We start from the raw sequence: 23,292 nt of genomic DNA, 5'->3' as shown, positions 1-23,292 counted from the left end.
CATTTTATTGCACATATTTAAAGCGACAGCCCCCGCCCCCCCCCCCACTGCAAATAATCTTAGAGCACAGAAGTGACAGAGAGCCCTTTTAAGCTGAAAATGCAAGACTTAAACCCAGGACTATCCAAACAAGACCCTGCCCTTGTGTGAGACCCCCTCCGGGTTTATGGAACTGACCCCCACAGTCAGACTACGGCGTCATTCATCAAGACCTGTCTTTCAGGGCGGCAGCTTATCTCCCCTGGCAGAATGTTTTGCTCTCTGGGAACTGCCGAAAAAGCTCTCATCGAGCGTGATTCACAATCCCCCCCCCCAAAAAAAGCCCAAGAGAGTTTAAAGTTGGGCACTCCATAGTCAGCCATGTGAGAGGCCACGCTAACGGAGGTCAGAGGTACACGGAAAGAGTCGTGTTGCCAGCAAAAACAGTACCTGCAGGCCATTTCAGTTTGGGGAGTGTGTTTTAAACAAACACACACAAAACCAAACCCTGTTCTTTTGAAGGAGGAAGTGTTAGAAACTGGGCCACTCTCCCAACAGAGCTGGAAAAGCTCACTTTCATTTTCCAGGCCCTGAAATCAGATCGGTGTGCTGGTGGGAAACGCCGTCAAACCACAGCAAATTCACGGCAACCCGGTAGGGCAGGGGTAGGCAAACTGTGGCCCTCCAGATGTCCATGGACTACAATTCCCATGAGCCCCTGCTGGCAGGGGCTCATGGGAATTGTAGTCCATGGACATCTGGAGGGCCACAGTTTGCCTACCGCTGCGGTAGAGCTTTTGGGCAAGAGATGTTCAGAAATGGTTTGCAGTTGCCTGCCGGTGTGTGGTGATGCCCTTCTTCCTTGGGGGTGTATTAAGTGTACCAAGTATTAAGCAGGGCCAACCCTGCTTAGCTTCTGAGATCTGGTGAGATCAGGCTAGCCTGGGTCATCCAGGTCAGGAGGGAACCCACTATTCAGAGTTGCCAAATCTGGGTTGGGAAAGATCTGGAGATTTTGTGGGTGCAGTCTGGGAAGGGAGGGGTGCCATCAGGGTACAATACAATGCTTTGGATCTTCCAAAGCATCCATTTTTTTATGCTTTGGATCTTCCAAAGCATCCATTTTTCTCCACGACAACAAATCCCTATTGCCTGGAGACCCATTGTCATTCCAGGAGATCTCCAGGCATGGCCTGGAGGCCAAAGCAATGGAAAAATTGCTGGAAGCAAATGGTTTTTCTATTGTGTCAAATTGCCTGGAGGTTCGCCCCTCTACCGCTGCACCATGCTGGCACGATGGAGGTTGTGCTGTTGTAATTCCATATCTCCTCTCCCTCAGAAGGAAAATCCAGGAGCTAACTGACTACAATAACCCCATCTCCAACAACAGGATATAGATTGAGCCCAGGGGAGGGGCTGCAAAATCCCTGGCTTTAGCCCTTTGTCTGGCAAATCCTTGAACAAACAACTCGGCCTGGGGGAGAAGGAAGTCGCCTGCTTCTCCCTGCAATCCAGTCTCCGCGGAGCCCTTGCAGGCCTGCGGTTTACGATTGGGCTCTCGGCGTTCTTATCTGCTTTCCACGCATCGGGCTGTGGTTTTGTGGCGCTGGATGGACCTTGGCGTTGCAATGCAACATTTTGTGCAATCGCTCTGGCCGGCTGCCTGTGCTTAGACGATTTGCATTTGTCCAGATTGTTGGATGAGGGCTAGAACCAGGTTTGCCAAGTTTGAGTTAGGAGATTTCTGGAGATTTGGGCGTGCAGCTCTGGGGGGCAAAGGATCCCACTGGGATCTGACTGGGGGGCTGGCAGGCCTCATCTAGACCAGAACTAGGGTTGCAATGTCAGATTTCCAGTTCACTTGGGGAAAACGGCCACTCAGTAAGCTGGACTTTAGGGTCTTATGCACTGTCGAGGTATTGAGGCATTGCACCCTTCACCAGACCCCCCCTCCCTTCTTCAGGCTTTACCTTCAAAATCTCCAGGTATTTCCAGATCTGGAACTGTCAACCTTAACCAGAACCCTAACCTTCTACAAAGGCTAGTTGAGTGCTATGGAGAAGGCAATAATACTTGACTAACAGATGTAGAATCATATAATCCTAGAGTTGGAAGGGGCCATACAGGCCATCTAGTCCAACCCCCTGCTCAACGCAGGATCAGCCCTAAGCATCCTAAAGCATCCAAGAAAAGTGTGTATCCAACCTTTGCTTGAAGACTGCCAGTGAGGGGGCGCTCACCACCTCCTTAGGCAGCCTATTCCACTGCTGAACTACTCTGACTGTGAAAATTTCTTTCCTGATATCTAGCCTATATCGTTGTACTTGTAGTTTAAACCCATTACTGCGTGCCCTCTCCTCTGCAGCCAGTGGGAATAGCATCCTGCCCTCCTAGTATCAGGAGACCTCCCCTAAGCCTCTGTGGATCTTGTCTTTTAAATCAGGGGCAGTCAACCAGATGTTCATGGACTACAATTCCCATGAGCCCCTGTCAGTGTTTGCTGGCAGGGGCTCATGGGAATTGTAGTTCATGAACATCTGGAGGACCACAGGTTGACTACCCCTGTTTTAAATCACAAGAACTCCCAAAGGTTCACGGAGTAGATGCCTTCATTTAGCTAGCAGATTCCCTTGGCATGCAGTTAGAATCATCAAGTTGGAAGGAACCTGCCCACCCACTCACCACCTGCCTAAGCTCATAAAATTAGAGGATTAAAATGGAGAGGAGATGCAGGTTTATAGACATGCAACGAATCAAGTTCTTACCTGCTCCATGGAGTTAGCCATCTCTGCTTATCCTCACAAAAAAGTCCAGAGAGGTAAATCTGGCTGTGGAGTGGTAAAGGACGCAAGAACATCCCCAAAGTTTCAGAGGGCATTTGCCAGACATCTGCTAAGATGCCATACTGTGGGGAAAGGCCACAGTGGTGGGAGGGGGGATGTTATTTTTGCGATACCCGCTGCGGAGCAGAGATAAGAACGGTGCTTGACAGACTCCAAGAGCTCTCTCAGCCCCACCTCCCTCACAGGGGGGTCTCTTGTGGGGAGAGGAAAGGGAAGGCGACTGTAAGCCGCTTTGAGACTCCTTCGGGTAGAGAAAAGTGGCATCTAAGAACCAACTCTTCTTCTCCTTCTTCTTCTGATGGCCAATCTTGATTGTTTCCAGTCTCCATAGAGGACATCGAGGACGTGAGGGCCGGCCATAAGACGGAAGGGATGGAGAAATACGCCAAAGATGTGCCTGAACAGCGCTGCTTTTCCATCGTCTTCAAAGACCAGAGGAAGAACCTGGACCTCATCGCTAACTCGGAGGTGGACGCCAACCACTGGGTCTCGGGCCTGGGGAAGATCATCACCAAGACCAACTCCATGAGCCAGAGGCAGAAGCTACAACAGTATCCTTTTGTTACAGTCCAAAAACATGCCCCATTGCATGTCCTTGAGCCCGTCTGCCTTCTCTTGCATATCTTCTCTCAGTCAGTAGGTCCCTGGGAGGCACGGCAGGGTTGCCAATTTCCACAGGTGGCCTGGAGACCCCCCAGAATTACAGACCATCTCCAGACTCTAGAGCAGGGGTAGACAAGCTGCGGCCCTCCAGATGACCATGGACTACATTTCCCACGAGCCCCTGCCAGCATTCGCTGGCAGGGGCTCATGGGAATTGTAGTCCATGGACATCTGGAGGGCCGCAGCTTGACTACCCCTGCTCTAGAGATTAGTTCCTCCGGGGAAAATTAAGACAGGTCACTGTGTTAGTCTGTCCATAGCAGTAGAAAAGAGGCAGAGTCCAGGAGCACCTTGAAGACGAAATTGGTGGCAGGGGAGATGCTTTCAGCTTCCCTGCCACAAATCGTGTTCATCTTTAAGGTGCAACTCTTGCTCTTTTCTACTCCTGGAGAAAACAGCTGTTTTTGAGAAGGAGCTCTATGGGATTATATATTGCTGAGGTCCCCTTCCTCAAAACCAGCGGGGTGTCATGGTTAACCGCCTAATCCAGAGATCCATGTTGGATTCCCTGCTCCTCCACATGCAGCTAACTGGGTGACCATGGCCTAGTCACAGTCCTGTTAGAGCTGTTCTCACAGAGCAGTCCTGTCAGGGCTCTCTCGGCCCCACCTCGCTCACAGGGTGTCTGTTGTGGGGAGAGGAAGGGAAGGCGACTGTAAGCTGATTTGGGACTCCTTTGGGCAGTAAAAAGTGGGGTAAAACCAGATCTTCCTCCCTCAGATCCATATCCAGATGGGTGGGTGGGTGGTGGCTATCTGGGTAGATGGATGGATGTTCAGATAGAGCAGGGGTAGTCAAACTGTGGCCCTCCAGATGTCCATGGACTACAATTCCCAGAAGCCCCTGCCAGCATTTGCTGGCAGGGGCTTCTGGGAATTGTAGTCCATGGACATCTGGAGGGCCGCAGTTTGACTACCCCTGAGATAGAGAAACATCTCCAATCTCTGTGGTGTACGCTCCTTATAATCGATTCAACAGCTGGATCCACGCCTGTTTGCGGAAAGCGGACAAGAACAAAGATAACAAGATGAACTTCAAAGAGCTCAAGAACTTCCTGAAAGAAGTCAACATCCAGGTGGACGACAGCTACGCCCGGCAGATCTTTGAGGTAAGGGGAATTGCATTTCCGGATGTCGCAGCTTCTTGAGGTACAGAACAAAACTGGGCCTGGATTCGTTGCAGCAGTTGAATCTAGACGCTGCGGAATAATTCACTGTGCAAATTGAAAACTCAGTCTGGACGAGGAAGCAAAACACAATTAAGAGGTTGCATTATGGTATGCAATTAAATCACGCATTACAATGTTATTGTGCAATCCCGATAAGGAGCAGTAGTTTCATTGTTATTACTGTGTCCTCTTTCATTACTGATATTATAGAGTGTGTTATTGCGTGATCAACAGACATAATGTTTACAGGTGTGTTTTTTTGTTTGTTTATAACCATGGATACAGAGTCTTTTGCAAAATTTAGGAGCCAGACAAATTTTCTAGGAATCAAAGAGAGAGAGAGAGAGAGAGAGAGAGATGGAAGTCTCATTAAGCCCATGAGAGGATAGACCCTTTGTTTGCCCATCTGGTTTTTCCTTCTCTGCTTGCTTATTTGACAGCTGCCAAGGCTTACTTGTGCCTATGGTTGCCAACTACAGGTTGTGAAATTCCTGGAAATCTGAGGGCAATTTCTGGCGTTGCTGAGATTTAGGGGAGAAACACCAGCAGGTTGCAATGTCATACTGGCCTCTCTCAAAAGCAGTTGTTTTCTCCCAAGGAACTGATCTCTGTAGCCAGGAGATCAGGGGGAATCCCAGGAGATCTCCAGGCCCCACCCAGAGGGGGAAATCCTATTTGTAGCTTCTGGTATTTGGAGACCTCGTTCCAGTTAGTGCCGGCCGATTCCACCTGGAGAGCAAGCTCGGTCTAGCGGTTAGGAGCAGCGGCCTCTAATCTGGAGAAATGGGTCTGATTCCCCACTTCTCCACATACAGCCAGTTGGGTGACCTTGGGCCAGTCACAGTTCCCTCAGAGCTCTCTCAGCCTCACCTCCCTCACAGGGTGTCTGTTGTGGGGAGAGGAAGGGAAGGGGTTTGGAAGCCACTTTGAGACACCTTTGGGTAGTGAACAGCAGGGTATAAAAAACCAGCACTTCTCTTTTATATTAATTAATTAATTTGTTTGTTTGTTAGTTTATTTATTTCTGTGCCAACCCTCCCTTCAGGGCTGTTTTCAATAAAAGCACAATGAACAAATACTCCCCCCCCCCTCCTAGCTACCCGGATAAGATGGTATAAAATTGCAGGTGGTCTAAAATAACAGGGGAGGGAGGCCCATATAACTTTTGATCTCAGTTATAAATCTGGCAGATGATTCTTCTTCTTTTAATAATAATGATGATAATGAGTTGGTTTTTATACTCTGCTTTTCACTATCCGAAGGATAGCTTACAATCGCCATCCCTTCCTCTCCTCGCAATAGACACCCCATGAAGTAGGTGGGGCCGAGAGAGCTCTGGAAGAACTGCTCTGCATGAACAGTTCTAACAGGACCGTGACTAGCCCAAGGTCACCCAGCTGGCTGCACGTGGGGCAGGAGCAGGGAATCACACCCGGCTCTCCAGCTGAAAAGCCGCTGCTGTTAACCAAGCTGACACTCATTAAACAAAAAATACACATTTGGGTTCATCCGTTTTTGGGGATCCATATTGACACTTTCCGACCATCTGTTATGTTTTGCATTGTCCAGCCCTGGCTCAGGTTGCGGCTTCTAAGGAAAGAAGGGTTTCACCTCTGCTCTCTGTGTCCGCAGCAATGTGACACATCTCACACGGACACCTTGGAGGACGACGAGATCGAAGACTTCTATAAGCTCCTGACCGAGCGGGAGGAGATTGGCGCGCTCTTCTCCCGCTACGCCAACGCCGAACAGGTCATGTCCCTAGACAGCCTGGTGAGATTCCTCCGGGAAGAGCAGCAGGAGGAGGACGCAGGACCCGAGATGGCGCGCTCTCTGATTGAGAGATACGAACCCGACGAAACTAGTAGGCCCCTTAACCACGGGACTGACCCGTTCCCCTCTTAGCAATAGTGACACGCTTTCCCCTTTTGAGAAATGTAAACACAGCACTGGATTTATAGGGCTGGAGCTAATGTTTTGCCAGGGAAGGGAAGCGGACGGAGCAGGATTTCCTTGTCTCCTTCTTCCCACCGCCGAGAGGGCCAAGATTCTTCTCCTAGGGGTCAGGGGTTTCTCAAGAACAACATAGGGGGTAATGCAGGGGGAAGGCCACACTGGAAATCGGGAATCAGGGAAATTGACCTTCCTTCCACCAACTGGTCATTGGGTGGAACGCTGCCCTTAGGCCCAACTAAATGACTAAAGGATGAGAATACAAAAAGAGCAATTAACCACTAGCATAAGGGTAGGCACCTTCGGAGCGCCAACTAGGGTTGGACTCTTCAGCGTCTGAAGCGGCCGTTCGTGCCGAAGCGCCCAACCCTAACCCCGACATCAACATGGCGGGCGCAGGTGCAAAATGGCTGCTGCAGGAGGCGGAGTCTTCCATGCAGTGGCTGCCGCCGCTAACCAGTGAAGATCAACACGCTGCGGTGATGGTTGTTCCTGAAGCCAATCAAACCTCCGACGACCAATCCAATGACTTGCTGAGCAAAAGTCCCGCCTGACTAAAAAAATAAAGGCATAAAATCAAAGGTTTTCCCTGGCAGAGGCAAGAGAACCAGCTGCAGGCTGGTCAGGAAAGAAATGTTATCGTTCAGGGGTCACTGGACAGGAACGGACTAAACTATACAGTGCAGGGGTAGTCCACCTGTGGTCCTCCAGATGTCCATGGACTACAATTCCCATGAGCCCCTGCCAGCGTTCGCTGGCAGGGGCTCATGGGAATTGTAGTCCATGGACATCTGGAGGACCACAGGTGGACTACCCCTGCAGTAAAGGGCTATCATTAATGGAAATCTAAATACAGATTTTTCAGGGCAGGTTATAAGACATTTGCAATCACAGCGAACGGAGGCTCCTTTGTGGGTGGTATGCCTCAGATTCAACGCTGTTTCCCCATCGTATTGTGTTCTGAGCCATGGGAGGACTCACTCCTTAATAAACGGGGCATTCACAGGGCCTGATTGACTTCTCGCGACAAGCGTGCCCTGGAGCGTGCCTTTGCTTTTGCCCCTGATTCAGTGCCTGACCCCTCTCCTGTTTTTCTCACTTTCTCCTGCAGTCAGAACGGAGCAGGCCATGACTCAAGACGGCTTCCTGATGTACTTGCTGTCCGACGACGGAAACATCTTCGAGAAGGCCCACCGCCAGGTGTACCAGGACATGACCAAGCCCCTCAGCCACTATTTCGTGTCCTCTTCGCACAACACCTACCTCATGGAAGACCAGCTGAAGGGCCCGAGCAGCACGGAAGCCTACATCAGGTAGGAGAAGGCACCTCGGTCGCTCACAAGGTGGCGAGGGGCAGGCCCCACCTACGCCCCACCAATGTCCACTTGGCACCATGTTGGTTTCTGGCTGCCAGCAGTTCTCCAGGAACTTTCCTGGAAAGTGGGAGGACCAATTCAGCCTAGATAACGGCAGCCAATGGTACTCTAGACTCTCAGTTTAGTGTGCCGTCTGGCCCCTAAAGTCTGAGGTGAAGGGCAGCAAAATTGGAAAGGTCATTTTAAACTACTTACGTATATGTTTTAGTGGTTTTATTATGATGCTCTTTCTTATAAAGTTGTACGATGCCCCGAGATGACAGGTTCAAGAGAGACGGCCTATAAATTTAAATAATAAACAAGTAAATAAAGTTTGTCCTGCTCTTGGCAGGTCATAACACTTGACAGAGAAAAGCAACTCCTGGGAAACACTGTTTTGCCTGCTCAGTATCTTTCCACGGACCAAGAGCCAGCTTGGGGTCATGGTTAAGAGCAGCGGCTTTTAATCTGGAGAGCTGGGTTTCAGTCCTCCACATGCAACCAGCTGGGTGATCTTGGGCTAGTCACAGTCCGGGTTAAGAGCTGTTCTCACAGAGCAGTTCTGTCAGAGCTATCTCAGCCTCACCTGCCTCACAGCGTGTCCGTTGTGGGGAGAGGACGGGAAGGCGATTGGAAGCCGCTTTGAGACTCCTTTGAGTAGAGAAAAGCGGCATCTAAGAACCAACTCTTATTCTTTGGAATTTTTGATTGGAGAGAGGGAATCTTTTGTTCCTTTTCTTTTCAGAGCCCTGACTAAAGGCTGCCGCTGCGTTGAACTAGATTGCTGGGATGGCCCTAATTCAGAGCCGGTCATTTACCACGGCTACACCCTCACTTCTAAGATCCTTTTCTGTGACGTCATCAAAGCTATCAAGAACTATGCTTTCAAGGTAAGGACCTCTTTCTCCAATTCCCCCAGCCCTGGAAATGTGTCTGCTTTTTTCTCCTCATAGAATATTTGGGTTTGGGGTGTGTTTTGCCCCGGAATATTCTTTGAGCTACTTGCCTTCTGATATCTGTGGATGCCGAGAGTTTCCTGGCCTTTGTCCAGTGGGGAGTTTGCATCCATAGGGGCTAGAAACTTGGCATTAAAAAAAAATCATATCCTTCCAGGCAAGATACATGATCAAACACACAGCTATAGTTTTTTGCTGGGCAGTGCCATTTCACAGTTCAGAGGAGGGAACAACTGGCCGGCCTATACACAAAGGCACGTACATACGGGACACAGAGATGCCATTCCATTTTAACTGCTTGTAAAATACCGTAAAATGCCATAATCTTAATTGCTGTGCCTGGGTGAGAAAGCTGGCAAAAATTCTACCCACCAAACATCCTTCAAGGGTGGTCTCCACTCACTGTCTAGGCCAGGGTGGCCACACTGTGGCTCTCCAGAGGTCCATGGACTACAATTCCCATGAGCCCCTGCCAGCACGCTGGCAGGGGCTCATGGGAATTGTAGTCCATGGACCTCTGGAGAGCCACAGTGTGGCCACCCTGGTCTAGACCAAGACCAGCTGGGCACTGTTTAGATGCAGGCAACAAGGGTTTTCCTCGTTCCCCTCTCTGCAGACCTCCCCGTATCCCGTCATCCTGTCCCTGGAGAACCACTGCAGTCTCGAGCAGCAGAAGATGATGGCGCACCATCTGCAGGCCATCTTGCAAGACATGCTGCTCCTGGCCCCTGTGGATTCCAACAAGAGCTTACCTTCGCCGGAGGTGAGTTTAGCTCAAATGGGACAAATGCTCTTAATACCATTGTGTGAATATCACACGACCGGGCCTTATATACGTTTGCCACACGGCAGACACCTCTCTCAGGTATGGGTTGTGTGAGAGTATCATCTCGGTGCAGAGAGACAACAGGATCATTCTCTGCAAGAGGACGTTGCTCGTGAGCATCTCTGCGTGAGTCTCCGCTCTGGGCTCCCCTGTTTCCGAGAAAAGAGCACCTTCAAGTTCAGCGATTCATTCTGAGCTCTTTCACAGCCTCGAAGTGATTCTTTTTAGTTTTAAGAGTTAGGCTTGACTCCCAGTTTTAATTACAGGTTGTTGGTGATGTCGTGGCTGTTAGCCAGTAGGTCCTTATCACAGCCATAGTATAGTTAGCGTTGGGAACTGAAATAATTTATAAACTGCAGAATCTCCCTCACTCCACTCCCATCACTAAATGTTTTTGGCTATTTTCATGGCTTCCCCACTATCAAAGCAGATAGAGCCCAATGTTCAGACAGACAAGCACCTATTGGCTAACAACTGGAACGTGGTGCCTTCCACAGTACAAAAGCTACTGCACCTTCCTCACCTGACCCTTCGCATCACAACACTTCTGCTATCCTTCCTGTCTGTCTCTTCTAGCAATTAAAGGGGAAGATTCTCGTGAAAGGGAAAAAGCTGAGCACAGAGGCGGAAGAAGTCTCCGACGAGGACGAGGCAGCTGAAATGGAAGACGAATCTGTGAAGATCGAGGTAGAAAGCAAAATGACGGTGAGTCTTAGGAACTTATAGGTTCTCCAGTTGCAAACTGAACACACCAAAGCTGATTCTGCATTTACTTTGTTTTTTCCGTTGTGGTTCCTGCTGAATTCAGATTGATTTGAACTCGGGTCTTCCTGTATTCCACCCCCCCCCCCCATTGAAACAGAAAGTGATCCGCACTTGATTGGGGAAGCTCAGAGCAGGGAGGGAAGCCATGCGCAGCAGGAGGCTCTTTCTTTCTTTTCTTGAACAAGGGGGGGGGGAGGATTGGAGACAGCAGAGGAGGGGAGACTAACAAGAGGCAAATCTCTGCTGAGAGAAGTTAGGGCTTCTGGAGCGCAGTCACTTTAAGACAAGCCTTGCAACCGGGAACCAAGAAGTCTTTGAACTGCTGCCCTGGCCAATCAGGGAAGACTGCTTTGCTACGAGGCACGGGGAAGGGATTAATTCGCAAAAAGCAAAAAACTGCACACTTACTGATGCCAGTTTTTCAAATATTGAGGGTTCTTTCCACTTCTGGATATCACGAGGGAAATTGTGGAATCACTCCGGATCAAAAATGCATGTTGCAGAGGGAAAATTTTAAAGCGCCCCAGATGTCCTCCTGTGGCCATGCTTGAGATGACTAGAAGCATGGCCGGAGGTGCTTAAAAATGTTTTTTTGGGAAAACAGTTTCAGGTGGGTAACCCTGTTGGTCTGAGTCCATAGAACAAAGTCTGCGTGTAGGATTTGTGAAGACACCCAGGGTTTCCCCATGAAGGAAGTTTCAGATGGGGATCTGCAAACAGCAAGATTCGAATCCGCTAGCATATTCGAGGCCAGCATAATTTTGGGGGGACCAGCTTCAAGAATAAAAACACCCATCATCAGATACAAGAGTTTCCCCACATTCCCCTCGATCTCTGCTGCGTTTTCCAGCTCTTGGAAATCCAGATTCAGAAATTCAGTGTTGTTCTGAAGCCAAAGAATGGAGTTTGAATCCAGCATCACCTTTAAGAGCCACAAAGTTTCATTCTGGACATGAACGTTCTCGTTCATGCAGAAATCGTCAGACATGCGGAAGCAGAAGAAGCATGCCTGCACAAGGAAGCTTCTACCCAGAACTAAACTCTGTGGGTCTCCAAGGGGCCCCCAGACTCCAAGTTTGTTCTGCCACGTCGGACCGACATGGCGACCCACCCGAAAGAGCCTTCTCCGGTATCCGAAGGAGCGTGCCAACACATAAAAGCTTAGACTCCAAATTGGACTTTGTTGGTCTTCAAGGTGCCCCTGGATTCGAACTTGGTTCTTCGGGGGGGCGGGGGAGAGTCCTTCAAATGAGCCACTTAACAGAGATCTCGGAAACAACATGGCTCCTTCTCCTCCCCTTTCCAGAGTGACAAGCTCAAACTCGCCAAGGAGCTGTCGGACACTGTGGTCTACTGCAGAAGCATCCACTTCCAAGGCTTTGAGGACTCCAACCCGCGGCCCGCCAACGAGATGTCCTCCTTCAGTGAAGGCAAAGCTCTGAAGTTGGCCCAGGAGTCTGGTAGGTACCATGACAGCTTCCCTGCTTGGCCAGTTTGGGAGGTTTGGGGGGGGGCAATGGGTGCGATCCAGCCTTTGGTTTATTTGCCAGTAGAGACACGGTGGAACCAGGAGACTGTGCCTGGATGAAGAAGAAGAGTTGTTTTTATACTCCACTTTTCACTTTTATACCCCACTTTTCACTACCTGAAGGAGTCTCAGAGTGGCTGCCAATTTCCTACCCTTCCTCTCCCCACAACAGTGAGGTAGTTTGGGCTGAGAGAGTCCTGAGAGAACTGTGACTGGCTCAGGGTCACCCAGCAGGCCTTGTGTCTCAAACTAACCTACAATTGCCTCCCCTTCTTCTCCCCACAACTGGCATCTCTTGTGATTCCTTTTTGCTTTTGGTGTCTTTTTCATGTGTTGGGCTCCCTCTAGTGGTCGATTAATTATTACCTTTCTCTATGTCTGCAACATTTAAGTCCGCGGGGAGAGATGCCAGACATACAGACTGGAAATATCAAACTGACCTCGACAGGGTGCAAAGAGGGTGCAGCAAAGAAAAAAAAAACACTCCCCCAAAAGGGGCACACAAGCAACGAAAAGGAGAATGTAGAAGGACACCTTGTGGCAGTGAATTCCATAGGTTATGTGTGCTGGGAAGATATCTCTTATTTTTGGCCATTCCTGAGCATGATCAATTTTGCTGGGCAATTCCCAGATTCTAGTGAGATAAGAGAAGAAAAATGCTTTGATTTCACACACACACACACACCCCAAGCAGAAAAGAGAACCGTGTTTCCTTCGTTTCCTCTGTGTCTCTCCCAGGGACCAGCTTCATCCGCCACAATCTCAAGCAGCTAAGCCGGATCTACCCAGCAGGATGGAGGACGGACTCCTCCAATTACAATCCAGTTGACATGTGGAATGTGGGATGCCAAATAGGTAAGCAGAGAAGTGCTTTATTAAAAGCACCAGGCATGAATGCACACTCACCCTTTAAAGTCCCATGGAGGTCAATAAGAGGGGTTTGAGCCTTATTGAAAACTATCCTGTTGAAATCCATGGGATTTAAAGTGCTTCGTTTAAAGTGCCTTTTTTAAAGTGCTTGATTTAAAGTGCTTGATTTAATTTTTATTTATTTATTATTTTTATTTATTTGTTCAATTTATATACCGCCCTCCCAGCAGGCTGGCGCAGTGTTGATGCTCAGATTATGAAAATGACTGAGATTACCCTCAGTGTCCTGTGTCGGCTTCCCACCAAAGCGTGGACTAAGCTAAGAAAGAGAACAGCTGGTCCACCGTCAGCCTTTGAACTGTATGGTAGGAGAAGGATTTGAACCCAGAGCTAGTTTGACCAGTTAACTAGTACATTGCACCAGCAGTGCCTTTGTCTCTAGACAAAAAAGAGTTTTGTTTTCCTTAGTTCTGCTGTAACCCAAACATTAGAGAGATTTGCTTAAACATCAGTAGCTTAACACCATCACAGGAACCGGCTACAAACAAAATTGTTGTTTTCAAATTGTTAAAGTATTTAGAAACACAGTGCTTTTTTCCCCTCCTTCCAGTTGCCTTGAATTTCCAGACCAAGGGTGCAGAAATGGACGTATACCAGGGCCGATTTCAACAAAACGGCTTTTGCGGGTACGTCCTCAAGCCGGAATTTCTTCAGGACCAGAACTGCAAATTCAACCCCAAATTTATCACAGAAGGGCCATGGCGGACACGGAAGAAACTCCAGGTTATGGTAGGAGCAGAAATAGGAAGTCACAAATAGTGGGGAAGGCCCAGCTTGCAAAGGATTGTGGGATTGTGGCATTTTTTGGACTGACCAACAAATGCTCTGGTCATTCAGCCACGGCACCACACTGTCAGAATGAGAATAAAATTTGGATATAAATGTATAGAGACATGGGCCTGGAATAATAGTATTTTTATTGTTGGATTTCGTTTTTATTGTGAGATATACAATGGATTTTTTTTTGGAGGGGGTTGAAATATTAACGGCCATTGTTAATACGTTAGTTGACAGGTAGAGGGGATCATGTGGAATCTGTACTATTGAGGAAATTTAATAATTTAGTGGTAAATCAGACTAGTTATTAGGTTTAGAAGTTAGATTATCTGAATTAAGGATTATTGTAATAATTATGAGGGGGAGGACGTCGGAGATAATTTTATTTCGCTTGTTTTATATCCCCTGTATTTGTTATATGTCCCCCGGTTCTTTTCAGCTTCCCTCTTATATTTCTGTTTTTTAAAAGTAGACAGCTATATATCGATACGTATATATAAAGATTTTCAGGGTATGAACTTCCTAAAATCAAATCTCCCTTGAGAGCCAGCACAGTGTCGTGGTTAAGAGTAGCAGACTCTAGTCTGGAGAACCTGGTTCGATTCCCATGCAGCCAGCTGGGTGACCTTGGGCCAGTGACAGTTCTCTCAGAGCTCTCTCAGCCTCACCTACCTCGCTGGCTGCCTGTTGTGGGGAGAGGAAGGGGAACCTTGTTGGCCTCCAAGGTCCTGCAGACCTGCAGATCCAAGTAACTATCCCCCCCCCCCCCGGCTTTCTCGGGATGCCTTTTACAGGTCATCTCCGGCCAGCAACTGCCCAAGGTGAACAAAGGGAAAAACTCAATTGTGGACCCGAGGGTGATTGTCGAAATCTATGGTGTCCCGCGAGACAACGACAAGAAGCAGACCAGGGTTATCGACAACAACGGTAAGAGGGGATTGCCCAGTGATGGCGCAACGAGGGGGTGGGGTTATCTGAGGCTCCTCCCCCCCGACCCAATCCGACTCGCTCCCCCTGGCCCTGCTGCTGCTCAGGGGTGAGCAGCTAGGATGGCTTCTCTTCCCGTTTCCTTACCTTAAAGCTCGGACAGCAGTCTGAGAACAGGTCTTCCTGAGCTCTCTCGAGGAACGAGAATTCAGGCATCTTCCCTGGACATGCGAGACTTTTCTTTAGTCTTCTTACCTCCCTTGCGATCTTAGAATCATAGAGTTGGGAGGGACCTCCAAGAACATCTAGCCCAACCCCCTGCAGAATGCAGGAAATTCACAACTACCTGCCCACCCACAGAGACCCCAATTCCATGCCCAGATGATGCCCTCTCCCCAACCCCCCCCCCCAAATCCCTGACCTGGAGGAAATTGGCCTCCTGATCCCAGACTGGCATTTCCCTGGGCATCCCAGAAAGGACCACACGAGAGCCAAGCACGGACACAGTGCCTTCTGCCCACCCCCTCCCAATCTGCCTAAATTCACGGAATCAAAATCTCTTCCCTTTCTTCATCCAGGGTTTAACCCAAATTGGAACGAAACGTTCGAATTCGATATCGACGTTCCCAAGCTGGCCCTGGTTCGCTTCATGGTGGAAGATTTCGATACGTCGACGAAAAACGATTTCATTGGCCAATTCACGGCTCCTTTCACGAGTCTGAAGCAAGGTGAGACTTCACTGTCCGTTCCAGAGGGCAGCCCCGCCTAGAAAGCAGCTGGGGGGCTGGGGGGGGGGGCCAGTTTCCATCAGAAATCCCTTTAAGAAGACACCTCCTCAAGGTATCCCAGGCTGTAAAATGCAGTTTCATCAGCTGCTAACAGCTGAGACTAATTTCTCCACCAGGCCTACAGCTGAGTCTGAGTGGACATTTGGAAGTGCTCCCCTCCCCGCCAGAAATCCACCAAATTTACTCCAGCTAAAGGGTCTTTTGACCCTCCCCTGCCCTTTCTTGTAGGACAGTGAAAAACCAGCAACAGTTGGTAATAATTCTAATGCTTCTAATAGTTCTAGTACTTTTAATTTACTAAATCTAATTAACAATTACATTTTATTAATTGTATTTTATTAACTAGTTTAATCAAGAGTTGGCTTGGTGCAGTGGTTAAGAGTGGCAGCTTCTAATCTGGCGAGCCAGATTTGATTCTCCGCTCCTCCACAGGCAGCCAGCTGGGCTACCTTGGGCTAGTCACAGTCCTGATAGAACTGTTCTCACAGTGCAGTGATGTCAGGGCTTTGTCCCCACTGAGGTCTCTGCCCTTCTCAGGCTCCATTCTTGAATCATCAAGAGTTTCTCAGCCTGGATCTGGAGAAACTGCTAGGGACCCTGCCTCTAAACTGCTTCTTGTGGAACGTATCAAAGGGGCTCGGGGGGGGGGAGCCAGGCTGTTACACCCTCCTCTCTGTGAGGCGGGTGCAATCAAACCCGTTCCAGCCAGCCCCTGTGGATCACGCTGTCATCGTCTACCCCCAGGGACGATCTCCGCAGAAATCAGGCTGCAACTCCATGCTTGTCACTTGCTCCCTTTCTCCAGGTTATCGGCACATCCACCTCCTGACAAAGAACGGAGACCCGTACCCGTCCGCCACCCTCTTTGTGCACATCGGTATTCAGGATGCTTAACGGAAGCGCAGCCGTCTTCTCTGCCTTTGTGCTCCAAACAAACTGGGGTTCCCCTGCAGGAAGGAAAGGCCCGGAATCCTTCCTTCCTTTCCCGTCCCAGGATGTGACCTCAGCGGTCCAATCCAGCCCCTTAAATACGCAAACTTGACTTGCTGCATTTAGACTCTGCAAAAAAAAAACTTCTTTAGAATAGGAAATTTCATTGTCTGTGTTTGTGTGTTTGTGTGGGGGGGAACAACACTGTTTAAGAATAGGTCCCCCCCCCTTAATCCTAGCTGCTGTTTCTGGGCAGAAGAGATAAGAGGGGCACCACGTCCGAGTAACTGCAATAAACTCCCTTCAGTGGCTAGTGCTTTTAGCCCTAGAAGGTGCCCCTGCTGGCTCATTGCCCAAGCCCATATCTAGATTCCAGCTCTGGGACTCTTGGGTCGCATTCAAAGTAAGAGCAATTAGATTTCATCAACCAGTTTCTCCGTCTCTGTCTCCATTGTGAAGCTGGTGGTATTTGCCTGCTTTGGCCTGTGGAACAAGGCACCTGTACTTTCTTATCATAATTTCCATGTTTTTTGTAAAAAAAATACCTCTCAAGTTTCTAGCCCTCATGAGGGATCAGAGAAGCTTGAAACAGTGTGTCCAATGAAGACTCAGGAACCAGAATGCAGGCTCGTGCTGCAATCCATTATTTTCTCTAATCACATCTGCTGCAATAATGCAAAAAAAAATAATAATTCTGCACCAAGAAAACCTGCAGTGCCTCAGCTCTACAAATCTTATTTTGCATTTGGGTTTCTCCTAGACCTGAGAAGGGGCAAAAAGCCACAGCAGAGCCCCTCCCCCCCGCCATGAAGGGCCCTTAAGGTCTAGAAACATTTTTTTTTAATGACAGTGTAAATTCATCAAGTAGCTGTTTTCTGAAACTAGTACCTTTTGTGTTGGATCCTAGGCTCCCTCGGGAGAAAGCACTGATCTTCCTGTCTCCCGTTTCTCCTGGTAACCATTTCTGACCAGGGGGGCAGACCCATGTGTCAGGGAAAGAGGGCAAACAAGGGGGTAAAAAGCCCATACTTTCCTGTGTCTTGGATAAGCCGAGTTCTGCCGACTGAAGAGGAAGAAGGAAGAGATTTCTCCTGCTGCCCCCTTTCTGCTTCAGGCTCCTAGCATAGGGGTCTATTGCTCCACAAGGAGGGCCACACCCCTGGGAATCAAATTTCCTGGAGACGGGGTCACGTTGGGAACTGCTAGACACATTTTTGACAAACTGTGAATCTGTCTGATCATTTATGTCTGTTCTGAAATATCATACCCAGGTTTTCTTGATGGCCTTGAACGATTTCCATTTCATTTTAAAGAGATACATACTTTTGGAGGCCTTCCCCCCCCAAATTGCTGTACATAAAGATTTATCCTAACTGTAGAGATTTTTCTTTTAAATCTCCCAACTTGTAAGATTGCTGTAACATTTTTCGAAACAACACAATTCTAGATTCTTCTCAGTTAATTCCTAAGGGCTGTTTTCACAGAGCAGTTCTCTTAGAGCTCTCTTAGCCCCACCTACCTCGCAGGGTGTGGGTTGTGGGGAGAGGAAAGGAAAGGTATTTGTAAGCTGCTTTGGGACTTTTTCGGGTAGTGAAAAGCGGGGTATAAAAACAGCTCTTCTTATTCACTGTAGCAACAACTTGGATATGACTTTTCTAAGTGTTCCTTATTCTGTTTGCGTTAACGACAATCTTGGTGTGATTAAAATCTAAAAAAGCAATAGGTTGGGGGCGGGGGGGGGGAATCAATTTTATATTTCTACTGTTCTGTTTTTTTTAAGCCAAACAAAGCCATAGAATTAGAGAAATGTTAGTTTAATAGGAGTAATATATTTTTGTCATGATTTAAATTAAAAAGGCCAAAAAATCTATTTGTTGTGTTGTCTTCCTTCATTCTACATTTGCCCTACTGGCTCATGGAAGTGAAGGGGTCGGGTGGCTTGTGATAGGCAAGGAAATGGACCTCCATTTCTTTCACCAGAAGCTGAAGTCTCAGCACAAAATGATGCACACAACGCAGCTGCAAGAGAGCTGGCGTTGGACTGGTAGAGGCGGGATTGCTACAGGCTGGCAGTATGCCACTGCGTCTTATACTCACCTCCTTCCCAAGAAAAGCATACATAGTTTCCCCCTCTGCATTTATTTTCACAACCATCTTGCAAAGTAGGTTAAACTCAGCAGGAGTGACTGGCCTGAGTGGGGAGATTTGAACGCAAGAGCCACTGGCTTTGAGTTGCCAGGTCTCTCTTCCGCAAACTGGACCCTGCCTACGTTGCCAGCTCAAAAGCAGAGTGAAAAACACACACCTTCACAGCGCTTTCTTAACAACTTTAGTTCACAAACTCCAGCACAAACTCACCGGCTCTTCCTCTGATGGACGAGACTCTTGACTCAGTGCGCGAGCATCTGTGGGGCTTGCAGAAGGTCTCCGGTTCAATCCCCGGCACCTCTGGTTAAAAGGATCGGGACATCTGGAGGGCCGCAGTTTGACTACCCCTGGTCTAGACGCTTCAGCATGGGACCCGTGACCCCACTAAACCCCCTTCCTAACCTGGGGCCAACATCCAGAGGTAGGATGCCTCCAAGGCAGGGGTGGCCAAACTGTGGCTCTCCAGATGTCCATGGACTACAATACCCATGAGTCCATGCCGGCATGGACTCATGGGAATTGTAGTCCATGGACATCTGGAGAGCCACAGTTTGGCCACCCCTGTTCCAAGGTTATTACTTCCTCCTTAAGGCATTTTGCCTCCAGGTGGGGCCTTGGGGCTACCAACCTCCAGGGGGGGGGCGGGAGATCACCCGGAATGACCACAGATGTCCAGATGACATAAATCACTTACTGATTTATTTAATAATGATAATAATTTTTTTTATTTGCATCCTGCCCTTTACTGGTTTGCTCAGGGCAGGTGACAACTGACTTTGAAACAATCATACAAATTTAAATGAAAACATTAAAGCATTTTAAAACCGTCTGCTCTTATAACAATAATAATTAAACCTTTCGGAGGTTGGTCAGAACTTGGCAGGGGGGTCAGATGGTGGGACGGGTTCCCCGGCAGGAAGGCCAGGGTTTTTGGCATTTGCTTGTAGCCTCATCCAGTGGCTTGGGGGAACAGCTCTGTCTTGCAGCTCTGCGTAGCTGTTTAAGGTCACAGAAGGCCCTGTCCCCCTCAGGCAGGGCCCAGGACTCAAAAGCACTGGCCGTAGCTGAGGCCCATTTTATCTCTTTAGGGCTGAGAACCCTGAGCAGATTTGGGCTGCTGGATCTTAATACTCTCTGGGGAGTCTAGGGGAAGAGACGGTCCTGTAGATAAAGGGTCTCAGACGGTTCTGGGCTTGGAAAGTGAGAGTCAAGACCTTGAATGCGGAAGCCCCAGAATGTGCAGTTCTGGGCTGCCAGCAGTCACTGGCTGGATAGACTGAATTTCTGGGTTCTGGGTTTCTGCAAGAGATTTATTTCCCTTTGGGGAGAAATGAGTCTGTGCACCCAGAAAGAGTAAGAGAGATACTTTGCACCATTTGGACAATGCATTTTCAGTGTGCTTTTGCAGCTGTGCGGAACAGGAAAACCTGCTTTTAAAATGCACCAAAAGTGTGTGGAAATCTAAGGTGTGTGGAAATCTAACTCAGGCATGACAATGACCCATCTCTTTCTGCTTATTAGTGGGAGCCAGCTTGGTGGTCAAGAGTGGTCAAAAGCCGCAGCCTCTAATCTGGAGAGCCGGGTTTGATTCCCCACTCCTCCTCCACCTGCAGCCAGCTGGATGACCTTGGGTCAATCCCAGTTCTCTCAGAGCTCTCTCAGCCTCACCTCCCTCACAGGGTGCCTGTTGTGGGGAGAGGAAGGGGGAAGTGCTTGTAAGCTGCTGTGAGACTCCTTCGGGTAGTGAAGAGCAGGGTAGAAAAGCCAACTCTTCCTCTTCTTTTTCTTGAAAGGAAGCCAGGGACAGATCCTCCCCTCCCCCTTCCAAAGCAATCCACTTAATGTCTTGCAATTAAGACGGAGTGCAATTAATCCCTTCCCCCAAGGCTGACGCTAAGTGCCCTCCCATTTTCTAAATCTTGGCAGCCCATCGAAAGAACAAAAAAGAGAATAGGATTGCTTTGCTGGACCGAAGCCATGTCCTCCCTAACCCTCCCTTTAATTCCAAACCACAGCCAGCCAGAAGGCTCCGGGTGTGTGCCGGGTAGGAGCAGAGTAGGGGGAGGCGAAACAGGGACAGCCGTTCTCTCTGGCACCACGTTTGGCATCTTGTCATGTTTTTAGAAGGAGTGGGAGATGAACTGGGTTATCAGGCTCCGGGGGACCTGGAGAAGTTAACTCCTGGCATTACAACTGATCTCCGAATGACAAGGATCAGTTGCCCATGGAGAAAATGGCTGCTTAGGGAGGTGGACTCTTATGGCATTCTACCCCACTGAAGCCCCGCCCCTCCCAAACCCCGCCCCTCCTTAGGCTCCACCTCCAAAACCGCCGGGCGCTTCCCAACTCAGCACTGGCAAAAACAATCCACTACCCTGCCATACAGCCAGCCTTCAAATCCACATGCGGAATTTCCAAGCCCCCCAAAAGTTAAGAAATCTCCCAGAATTCCCTGGCACAGATATAAATAATACGAAACCGGGAGGAAATGTCAGTAGGGGTGGGAGGAAAGAACGGAATTTTGCCGAGCTTTTTTGACAGCACTGATTCCAGGAGTATTATTTTAAAAAGTCGTTTCTTTGTTTGGTGGGGGGCGGGGCGGGGTGGGGCACGGTGGCTTTTCAAACCAGCCGCCGTGCCTTCCGGCCCTGCTGGGTTCCTCCCGAAACTAGTTCCACACGGTCGCGGGGATCTTGCTCAAAAGAGTCCGTACTGCTTCTTTTCGTTCTGTTGCTTCCACTTGGGCATCTGGTAGAATTCCTCCTTGGTTTTCCCAAAGATGTCGCCGAAATCTGAATTGGACAGGTAGTACTGGGAAAAGAAATGGGGGGGGGAGGTTTAGAAAGGTGGAGGGAGTGAGACGCCCGGACAGGCCCTGTTGCAGATGTTCACACACTTCGACAAATGCCAGACATACACTGATGTAATACTGAGCAGACCACTAGAGGGAGCTGAACATGGAGAGGAAAGAAAATAGCCACCCAAAGCTACAGAGAAACACGAGCGACAGAAATGAGAACGTGGAAGAGCCCACAACCCACCTGCCACAGTTATCTCCCCCTCTCATGGCTGAAAGAACCCTCCCATCCAAAATGAGCATTCGAACTGTAAATCCACAATTATCTGCTCGACTAGAACCCTAAAGGCAAAGGATCAGAACTGGCACCTCCCGAGAATTCAACTTCCCTGCAAGCTCCGTCACCACAGAGGAACCCCCTTTACCTCTTTCTTGGCGGGGTCCACGCCTTCCGGCAGCTCGTCCACCGTCTTGTTGATCAGCATCTCTCGAGGATACGTGCCGCTCCCGAGGGTCTCCGGCGAAGGGACGCCGTTGTTGTTGCAGTTGGTGCCGTCGCTTGCGTTGCTGCTGCCGCCGCCGCTATTGTTGTTGTGGGCGAGGGGCGGGTGAGTCTGCGGACTCTGCCCGAAGCCGGAACCGGTCGAATCAGGAGCTTGGTTGGGTGTCGGCTTGTCGTTGGCTTTTCTGCTGTTCAAGTTGGCGTTTTTAAGGTCCTGCCACATTAAAAGGAAAGCCTTTGGAATGTGGGGATGTCTCAGGCATGGGGGGAGAGGTGGGGAAGGAAATCACACACAAGGAGTTGCTGGTCATGCCCAGAGGCCCACCGACTTTGGCCAGGTGTCGCCCAGCAACCAGCAAGGTCTGGCTCTCTCACTTCCTGCTCCACAGAGCTAAGATGCCGAGAAAGGAGATTTCAAGTGTGTTTGTGGGTGTGTGTGTGGGGGGGGGGAGAATGTTGCAGAAGGTCATGCAAAGCGATCAGCCCCTCACCAACCCATAACACCAATTACAGTCTGCAGTGTCACAAGGCCCAGCCTGGTGCCGGTCATACACACCCAGCCTAAGCTACCTCACAGGGTCGTTGTGAGGATGATCTGGAGAAAGGAAGAATGTCACAAGCGGCTTTAAGTTCCCATTGGGGTGAAATGGAGGGTACAAACAAAGTACTTCAGTACACAGCTTTTGCTCCTCCTCCCCCTTAATCCAGCAGAAGACACTGGTCGTGTTTTATTTATAAAACATTTATTAGATGTATTTCTTCATTTTAGAGCTCTAGGCGGCTTCCTATAGCATCGGGGCCTGGAATTGGGGTCACTGCGGGTGGGCAGGTAGTTGTGAATTTCCTGCATTCTGCAGGGGGTTGGACTAGATGACCGTGGAGGCCCCTCCTGACTCTATGATTCTATAAAACACATAAGCCAGGTTGGCGTAGGGCAGGGGTGGCCAAACCATGGCTCTCCAGATGCCCATGGACTACAATTCCCATGAGTCCCTGCCAGCAGCTGGAGAGCCACAGTTTGGCCATCTCAGTTAAGAGCGGAGGCCTCTAATCTGGAGAACCAGGTTTGATTCCTCAGTTTTCCTCATGCGGCCAGTCCCAGTTCTCTCAGAGCTCTCTCAGCCCTATCTACCTCACAGGGTGTCTGTTGCGGGGAGAGGAAAGGGAAGGTGATCATAAGCCACTTTGAGACGCCTTCAGATAGTGAAAATCAGGGTACAAGAAAAAGCTCATGGAACGGATGACATTAAACCCAGCGGACGGCAGGTCGTCCGCCTGCAGAAGGACACTCACCACAGTGATCTCTGAAATGGCTGACACATCTCCTAAGGTGCTCTTCATCTCTTCATACGACTTGCCATCCTGAGGGGAAGGAAAGCGACGATCAGATGCGTGAGGAGAAACCTTCAGACAAGCTGGGAAATCTTCCCTGCCCAGCCTCCTCCCCCCACCCACCC

The 23,292-nt window shown here is 49.3% G+C and overlaps 2 protein-coding genes across 8 annotated transcripts in view; one reads left to right on the top strand and one right to left on the bottom strand.

Moving 5' to 3' along the window:
• The window catches only part of PLCD1 (phospholipase C delta 1), a 41,719-nt gene extending 24,806 nt beyond the window's left edge, over positions 1–16,913 (top strand). For 5 of the 6 annotated variants that reach the window (XM_077302882.1, XM_077302879.1, XM_077302881.1 and 2 more), the window contains 13 exons: positions 3,145–3,373; positions 4,464–4,593; positions 6,286–6,517; positions 7,718–7,919; positions 8,707–8,851; positions 9,534–9,680; positions 10,320–10,448; positions 11,815–11,968; positions 12,775–12,891; positions 13,517–13,695; positions 14,538–14,670; positions 15,249–15,398; positions 16,264–16,913. In XM_077302882.1, coding sequence (XP_077158997.1) covers positions 3,145–3,373; positions 4,464–4,593; positions 6,286–6,517; positions 7,718–7,919; positions 8,707–8,851; positions 9,534–9,680; positions 10,320–10,448; positions 11,815–11,968; positions 12,775–12,891; positions 13,517–13,695; positions 14,538–14,670; positions 15,249–15,398; positions 16,264–16,352 — 2,036 coding nt within the window. In that variant the 3' untranslated portion in view covers positions 16,353–16,913. Of the gene's footprint in view, positions 1–3,144; positions 3,374–4,463; positions 4,594–6,285; positions 6,518–7,717; positions 7,920–8,706; positions 8,852–9,533; positions 9,681–10,319; positions 10,449–11,814; positions 11,969–12,774; positions 12,892–13,516; positions 13,696–14,537; positions 14,671–15,248; positions 15,399–16,263 lie in introns of those variants that run through there. The other variant, XR_013225298.1, reaches the window with a different exon arrangement.
• Positions 16,914–19,213: 2,300 nt separating this feature from the next.
• The window catches only part of VILL (villin like), a 36,821-nt gene continuing 32,742 nt past the window's right edge, over positions 19,214–23,292 (bottom strand). For both annotated transcript variants that reach the window (XM_077303065.1, XM_077303067.1), the window contains exons 18-20: positions 23,129–23,197; positions 21,759–22,049; positions 19,214–21,347 (exon numbers count right to left, since the gene is read on the bottom strand). In XM_077303065.1, the coding sequence (XP_077159180.1) occupies positions 21,234–21,347; positions 21,759–22,049; positions 23,129–23,197 (474 nt within the window). In that variant the 3' untranslated portion in view covers positions 19,214–21,233. The remainder of the gene's footprint in view (positions 21,348–21,758; positions 22,050–23,128; positions 23,198–23,292) is intronic.

This window comes from Paroedura picta, chromosome 11 (assembly GCF_049243985.1).
Source record: "Paroedura picta isolate Pp20150507F chromosome 11, Ppicta_v3.0, whole genome shotgun sequence".
Classification (NCBI taxonomy): Eukaryota; Metazoa; Chordata; class Lepidosauria; order Squamata; family Gekkonidae; genus Paroedura; species Paroedura picta.
The sequence above is the reverse complement of the archived record's forward strand: the minus strand, read 5'-3'. Positions and strand labels throughout refer to the sequence as shown.